General features: G+C 42.5%; 1 protein-coding gene across 1 annotated transcript in view; it reads right to left on the reverse strand.

Moving 5' to 3' along the window:
• E2F7 (E2F transcription factor 7) overlaps positions 1 to 7,433 on the reverse strand; it is a 32,606-nt gene extending 25,173 nt beyond the window's left edge. The window contains exons 1-3 of the mRNA XM_058673669.1: positions 7,201 to 7,433; positions 6,407 to 6,499; positions 762 to 1,037 (exon numbers count right to left, since the gene is read on the reverse strand). Of these exons, the coding sequence (XP_058529652.1) occupies positions 762 to 1,037; positions 6,407 to 6,499 (369 nt within the window). The 5' untranslated portion in view covers positions 7,201 to 7,433. The remainder of the gene's footprint in view (positions 1 to 761; positions 1,038 to 6,406; positions 6,500 to 7,200) is intronic.
• Positions 7,434 to 8,508: the final 1,075 nt, after the last annotated feature.

Here is an 8,508-nt window from a genome sequence, read left to right on the forward strand (position 1 = left end):
ATTAGTAGTACTGTTCTGATTTTGGTAAAGCCCCAAACCACTGAATTGAACAGTGGAATTTCCTGAACCAAAAATATCTAGCTTAATATTATCTTTTATATCAGCACAAAATTAAAATTCATGGTAGTATTTGCAGAAAAATTAAAAATCCAGAAGCATGGATTCCATGACAAAGTTTTAAGATGACTATTTTAAAAATATTATTATTATTATTATTATTTTTTTAGATTTTATTGTTATTGGAAAGCCAGATATACAGAGAGGAGGAGAGACAGAGAGGAAGATCTTCCATCCGATGTTTCACTCCCCAAGTGAGCCGCAACAGGCCGGTATGCACCAATCCGATGCCGGGACCAGGAACCTCTTCTGGGTCTCCCACGCGGGTGCAGGGTCCCAAAGCTTTGGGCCGTCCTCGACTGCTTTCCCAGGCCACAAGCAGGGAGCTGGATGGCAAGTGGAGCTGCCGGGATTAGAACCGGCAGCCATATGGGATCCCGGGGCTTTCAAGGCGAGGACTTTAGCCACTAGGCCATGCTGCCGGGCCCCAAAAATATTATTTTCAAATATATGTGGGTCACAGGAGTATCATACAGAAGAGCTTATAATGAAAATAAGGCATAAGGCAAGATTTCAGCCTTAAATAAAGATATTAATTTTAATACTACTTTTGTCTCAACAGGAACCTACATAATGAGAATTCCACAATTTTTTAATATTAAAATACAATTTTTCAGTTCTTAACTAGTCTTTAGCGTGTTTACCTGTAGAGAATCTGTAAATGCATCATGCTTGTTTTCAATGGGTCTAAACAGTTCCTTTTTCTTCTCCCGGTCCCTTATTTCTGGGCTGGCAGCACTAATGAGCATCTTCAGGTTAGCTGTAGGTGTCCATGGTTCTGCCTGCTGCCTGTCAACAAGCTTGACTGGAGTAATGGGATTTCTTTCTGGAGTGAAGATTTTTTGCTTTGATAAGTCAATTGGTTCATTTTTTATTGGAGTCTTTGGGACCATCCTTGAGCGATCAGTAAATATATTTTCCTATTAAGACAGAAAAAAAAGACTTTTTAGCAAGGATGAACAAAGACAAGTATAAGCTAAAAATACAATTTGCTTCCATCATTCTGTAACACTTGAAAATACAAACAAGGCCATATGTTCAGGGCTGAAAAGTACCAGGACTAATGAGTATCAGACAGAAGGATTCATGGGTTATAGAGTGGTTCTAAAATGAGAAATGGGTTGTAATCTGTTCTTCCTTTTAAACACTTTTTATGCCATCTCTGTCAGAGTCATAGTTGTAGTTATCATTGGCCAATGCTTATAATGATCAGAGATGAAGAAAACCAATGTGGATGAAATCCATGTTCCTTCTGAATGCTATGTTCTTAAAAACACTATTTACCAGTTTCATTAGCTAGTGAACAGCAATTGTGCTTTTGTAGTTCAATGTTCACCAGTGCTGAAAGAGTAGTAACATCAGTTAATGGAAAACCATCCAAGAAAACACCACATCTTAAGCAAATCTAGAAAACAATCGAATGTTGTTGTGGCAAAACACTGTGTCTTTGTCTGTGCTACTATCTATAGTAAAGGACCAGTGTTTGATTTTCAGACTATGCACACTGACATGCAATTCCATTTTGTAAGACTAATCTGTGTCTGCCTCACAAGTGATCTGCCACCTGAGTTTGTCAAACTAACCTACATGAAACCACTGACCAGAGACTTAGATGGCCTCCTGGCAACAGTAGATTGCTTTTGGAATTTCTAAATGATTAATTCCTAAATTTTGCTCTTAGTTTTTTGCAGTCTTGGTAATAGTTTGTGGACAAACACCTTCCCCTAGACAACACTTGGGGAATAGACTTATGTAGAAAAGATTAATGATGAGCTCACTATGAAAAAACACTAAGTATACAGATCCACACTTGGAACAACCAAGTAATTCATAAAAATTTATTTCCTCTAAAATAATTAATTCATAGAAAGATTCTGCTTCTTCTGTAGTAAGATTTACTTCCAGTCAACAATATCTTATGTAATTATGAAAGTAGAGGATTTAATTATCAGTACACATTTTGCTCTACAGCAACCACATGCTCAATTTTGGCTGAGCAGTGATTTAAATAAAAAGTGCTTATTATATAAGCAACAGGTGAAGAGGTAAATGACAACCGGGAAGAGCAGAGGTTGCACTCACAAGCTGTTATTCCTCAGACTAGTAGACGCTGCAGCCATGTAACATCCCACCCTCACGCAAGGGCAGCCAGGAGATTGGGCTGATGTCTGTCATAGCAGAAGTAAGAGTCCAGCCCAGAGTGCTGCATCTGTCCACCTATGTTCATTTCACAAATGAACTCTCATGGAAATTATTAAGCATTTCAATAGATGCCAGGCCCTGTTTCACATACTTTATGTGTATGAACTTCTCATCCAATCTGGTGGCATATATACTATCATCTTTCCAGTCCACCGATGAAGAAATTAAAGCACAAAAAGGGTCAGTAACTACCTAAGGCCACATTATGAGAGGTCTTTCAAAAGTTTGTGGACAATGTATATTATGGAAAAAGTATGTGTGGATCTGCAAAACTTTTTTGCACGTTAGTACATTAACTTTATGAAGTGCCCTCATAACACTTCAACTGAGGCAAAAATCATTGGTCTAAAAGAAGCAGCTAAAAACAGATGTTCTGGAAATTCTGCATTTAAACATGAACCTTTCATGGGCGTAAACTGGGAGAAAGTTGCTACAGGTCACTGATACCCAAAGATTGTCTAGGGAGTGGCTATATGGGGAAGCAGCAACATACGTAAGAATTAGAGCCAGCTTACCTGTTTCTGCTACTTATCAGCCCTGTGAGCAGGGAAAAGTTCCTTCCCACCTCACTATACTTTAACTCTTACAACTGAAAATGAAATTCGTAAAAATACCGACCTCAAAGAATTGTACGAATAGTCTCTGGCATACAGTGAGCACTCAACAAAATAGCTTTCCCGTTCTTTCCTTTCTGTATTCTCATTCCCTCTGGCAGTTGGAGCTAATATACACAGCATATTGCAATTTACTTTCTGGGTATGTGTCACGTCTCAGTAATGAGACTGTATACCTGTGGAGGACAGGAAGCGAGTTCCACTTGTCTTACTGCTCACAATTTGGGATACATTGCCTTCCCATTACAGATGCACATAGAACACTATGCCCTGGTTATCTAGTTATTCCAAAAGGTATCTTCATGGTAGAGGGGGTGGCTTAGCAAAGCTGGGTGCACTTTCTCTACTGCTTCCTAGTAGCAGTCCTCACAGGACCAACAAATTCCAACTTTCTTCCTAGTGGAGCGGTTTAGAATGGACTCATGTGCTTTGATATATTTTCACTACAGTTAAAGTAATACTTCAAAGCAGGAGGGGAGTTAGCTCTTGTGTTAGGTTATGATTGTACTTTACCTCTACATCAAAAGGAAAAGTGCAAAGCAAGCTGTGTTCTGAAGTCTTGGGTGGAAGAAAGTCAATTGTAGTCTAGTCCTTCCCTCTCCATTCTGTCTTACTCCCCTAATACTAAATATGGTAGTGCAAAAGGGATTAGAATGGAAATTTGCAAACCTAATGTGTGACTCTGCTATTTCCATCTTTTAAGAAGTTTTAAGAGGTAGGCAAAGAGAGAAACGAAAACTCTTAGCTGTTGTACTCCCCAAATGCCGTAGTGGCAAGGACTGGGCTTGTTGGAAACCAGGAATCAGGAACTCAATCTGGGTCTCTCCTGTGGGTGGCAGAAACTCAACAACTTAAGCCACTATCAGAGTCCTCCAGAGTGTGAGCAGGAAGCTAGAATCGGGTGCTGGAGCCAGGAGTGAAACCCAGGTACTTGGATGTGGGACATGGGCATCCTAATACCAGTGTCTTAATCACCAAGACTAACCACCACTCATTTATATCTTCTTGATAGTAGACATATTGCTCATTCTGTCTGGGTGTAAGTTTTTATATGTATAACTAAGGGGTCTGAGGCTTTCTTACAAAGCTACCTAGCTGTGTAACACACACTGAGCTACATCCAGATCTCTTCATAAATGACTTACTTGTTCCATAGCTGCTCAAAGTAATACAAACAACAATCCCTTTATCAAATTGTCTTGGCTACAGAGGGCTGACAAGTCCATGACTGCCCCTTCTTGGGAGTCCTGGATTGTACTCAGAATGGCTGGTATAAACAGCTCTAATAAGTGAAAGTCTGGCCTCCTTGCTCCAACTCAGGTCCACTTCACATTTGGGAATTTTCGTTAGGGTAAACCCAACTTCCACAGCTCCACTTCTGTTCCAGTCATTCTGCTATGCCTTCCATGCTCTTCTTGTCCTCAGGCATTGATTCCAAGAGCACTCTCTTAACTGCACATAAAACTCTGGTAGCTATTAACCTGCAACATCTAGGAAGTCACTTCATTGACTAGAGGGCTTGGTGAAATGTAGCCTATTAGTCTTCCAGTCCTTATACAGAAATGGAGATGATACATTGGCTTACCAGCCAGACTTCCTGGGAGGATTAGCTGAGATAACAAAGTTAAAGCAGTCATTTGTGAACTACTTCACAAATGTTCATTATTAATATAGGACCTGCACCAAGACTACAGATAAATAGGTTGGATGATAAAAATATGTTAGTTTTGGTCCCACTTTTGACCCAGATATTATCTGGATGATGTTATCTCAAATAATATATTTTGGGAGCAGGTATTTGGCATACTGGTTAAGGTACCAGTTAAGATACCTGCATTCCATACTGAAGTGTCTCGGTTGAGTTCTAGCTCCAATTCCACACATAGGAAGGCAAAAGACAGTGACTCATGTGGTTGGGTCCTTACCACCTTTGAGAGCTGGGCTGGGTTCCTAGATCTTGGCTTTGGCCAGCCCAATCTTTGCAGATATTTAGGGAATGAACTAGTAGATGGGGGCTCATGAGTGCTCTCTCTGCCTCAAAAACAAACCAAAAAGTATATATATATGTGTGTGTGTGTGTGTGTTTAAATATATCTGTGTAAATGTGTGGTTTCCAAGGGTTTCTAAAACAATTATGGTCAGCTTTGATCCACAGCTCTCACTGAGGTCACCTTCAGTTGCCAGGTCAAATCAAAGGAAAAATATCCTATTCATGCATTCCATTTCCAATATTTCAACTACATTTCCAGTGTCTTTTGAGTCCTTCCAGTTTTTTCCATTTTTGCTATGTTATGAAAGTGCAACTGGACTCATGGCTTACTGGTGCTAAACATTATAAAAGGGTCTGTCTTGATGGTTCTTGATCAGTACTTGAAAAAGCCTAGGCATTGGCAGATAGGCTCAAATTTTTATATAAATGTACATAATTGTCTGAAGGCTCAACCATTCAAATTGTAAAGGAAAAGACAACATTTTGCTCTGCTATATGCGTAAAGTTTAGACATTTCTACCCTCTTGTCATATAGGTAATTTTTTTTCTTAAAAAAAAGTTCTATTTAAAACACTGAAGTGTTAGTATAGCTCTGATCCTGACAACAAAATAAAAATCAACTGCTGGAGAAGCACACAGTTTCTCATCTACTCAACATCAACAACTCTTAAGTATTCTTTAAAGGCCACTAAAATTAGTTCTTTGCAACCTGGCAGGTTCACTGTTGCTCCTAAAGCACAAAAAGACCCAGAGTTTCAAGACAGCATGTGTTGTATCTATTTTGCCTTTATTTACAAATACTGATATTCACTGCTAACAAGCTACCCAACTTTTCTAGTGCCACACGGGCTAATTGCTGTAACAGTGCTGCTGTGTCCAAGGTGATGGCTTTGACATTGTGATGTCCAATTTTTTTCATAACCTTCCTTGGAGACACCACTATGATCTATCACGGAGATCAGAAGAGGTACAAAAAGGGAAGAAGTGGCTCAGTGCAAAACTAGCAGGAGCTCTGTCAACTGTTCACATGGCTGAGTCACTTCATCCTCCCCCATGGGACCCAGGAGTCCTACTCTCAGGACTCATTAGTCTCTAGGATCGCTGGTATGAAGACAACATTTCACAGTACTTTAATAATCCAGCATTAGTAATTACAAAAGTCTTATTTTCCTAGAACTGAGGCTTAACATTCTTACAAAGCATTAGCCAAGCCAGCCTTGACAACTGTATAACAAACTTTGGATTACTGTGTCCAGCATCTCTGTGATTTATTGAGTTGGTTAACCTAGCTTCTCTTTCAACTGCACAATGACTGAGATTAGAAATGAAAACAATAATGGCTTGGGTGGTCCCATTTTTTAAAAATGCTTTATAATTAGGATGCTTGTAAGACAAATACAAGTGCCATACTGAAATAGCTAGTTGGTTTAGACGTCAGTCTCCTTCACACCTTAGAAATTTAAGGTACATGTGTGGTGCTTACCTTTTGTGCATTTTCTCCATCTTCAACTGTAAAATCTAGTCTGGGCTGCCTGGGGTTGATCAAGTCTTTTAGTGTTAAACAGTTTATCTCCATCTGTAAAGCACAATTGAATTAGAAAAATGATTTTACAATTAAATAATTTCTGCCCTAGCAAAAGCATCTATTCATGCTTGGTGAACATGAACTTCCCCTTCCCAAAATGCTTCCTGGGAATTTCCACTTCTCTCTAAAACCACCCTCCATTTTTGGCTTAAACTCACATTAATAAATACCAACACCTTAGTAATTACTGAAAATGTAGAAAGGAAAAAAAAATCGATAAAAGCAGCCATTCTTTATGCAAAGCCACCAGTGCAAAAACGAAGTTACCAAGTGAGGAGGCTGTTGGGCCAATCTGTCATAAAGTAGAGGGTCTCCCGGGTCAGTTAATTTTGGCGCAAAGAATTGGGAGGAATTTTGCTAAGAGGGAGTTTGAATTAGGGGGTGGGGGGAAAGGAAACCTGATCGCTCAGCTCAAACTTGCTCAGCTCTGGGCGCAGCCTGGTCCCAGGCCTCCAGGCAGACCCCCAAGATAAACTCATCCTAGGAAAATACTGAAATCTTGGGAAGGGGCAACTCCCCTGTAGAGCCTGGCAGGAGGGAGAGCTGGAGACTGCACAGCCCTTGTCGGGTCCCGCAGGCGAACACCCTGCTGCCCCACAGTCGGGAAGGGAAAGGCTGGCAGCACAGGAGGAAACCCTTTTCCCCCCCAGTTCCCGCCTCCCCACCAACGCTGAAGCTACACGCTTACTTACTCCCGCTTTCCGAAGAAGGCTTTTTGCCTCTTCAGAGACCCCCACTGCCCCACACGATTGCGGGACGCCTGTGCAGAGATCAGCAGCCTGACGGAGACATCGGGAAGGCAAAGTGAGGGACGCAGACGCTCGCTCTTAAGGCACTGCGCTGGCGGGGACCCCGTGGCGTGCGGGAAGCGCCAGCGCTCCGACCAGCCGAACACGACTCCTGCCTGGATTGCAGTCCCCGCTAAAACACCTCCTCTGGCGCCTTGAGACCGAATTTGAGAATCCACCAATCAGCGGTGGCTGCCTGGGGTGGCCGCGGCCAATCCCGCGGCAGCACGGCCAGGGCTCGCCGCCCCTCGGAGTCTTGGCGCTCCGGGTCGCGCGTTTCGCCCACACCCGCCCAATTGTTGCCGCCTCGACCCCCTCCTCCTTCCGGGTACCTGGAAACCTCGGGCCTGGGAGCCAATTCCTGCTGGAGACGCGGGCCCGGGCGGCCGCGGGAAACCTAGGTGGGGGCGGCGCGGGGCGGCGGGAGGCGGGGAAGGAGGAGGCGGAGGCCTTGGGCTCCTTTGTTATGCATAAAAGACCCGCTTGGTCCCAGAGCTTTGCCGCGCCGGAAGACCGCGAGCACAGGCAGGGGAGGGAAGACCAGATGGGCTTTGGAAAAACGATACACACACACACACACGCCCGCCCCGGCAACCTGCGCGGAAGCGAAGCTGCCCAGGCTTGCCCGGGCGAACTCCTAAGTCCTGGACGCCGGTGGGCACTGTGATCCATGGTTACCACTTCGTGCGAGAGCAGATGGCACGCCAGTTAGTCCTGGAAACTGGATTGCTATCCCCAGCCAATATTTTTTAATCCGGAAATACTTCCTGGTTCCTTCTCCCCCCCCCCCCCCCAGGATATCATAAATAATTAGAGAAAAGGCACTAATCGATAATTCTTTACAGCATGCACTCCTGTTCTGGGAAAGACTCATGAGCAGTTCCTCAACATTACTGATTTGTATTAAATGTTTCACTTCCTTCAACTTAAGTTTCTTATCTAAGTTATATATGTAGGGAGAGACACCTGCGTTTTTTTTAGATGTAGAACTGTAAACTGTTTAGTGGAACAATTTTTAGCAAGATGGAAAAAATGCTACAGAGTTTCCATGTGTTAATAGTTTCATCAACTAGTATTGTCTTCTGTTGATAATGTGCTAAAATTAGTAGACCCATATGGGTGTATTATTCTTACCTGAAATCATTAACTTAGATGATCTTCCTTTTTATCTATTGTCTTTCCTGTTCCAGACTATCACAGACCTTTAAATTA

The sequence above is a fragment of the Ochotona princeps genome, chromosome 15 (assembly GCF_030435755.1).
Source record: "Ochotona princeps isolate mOchPri1 chromosome 15, mOchPri1.hap1, whole genome shotgun sequence".
Lineage (NCBI taxonomy): Eukaryota > Metazoa > Chordata > Mammalia > Lagomorpha > Ochotonidae > Ochotona > Ochotona princeps.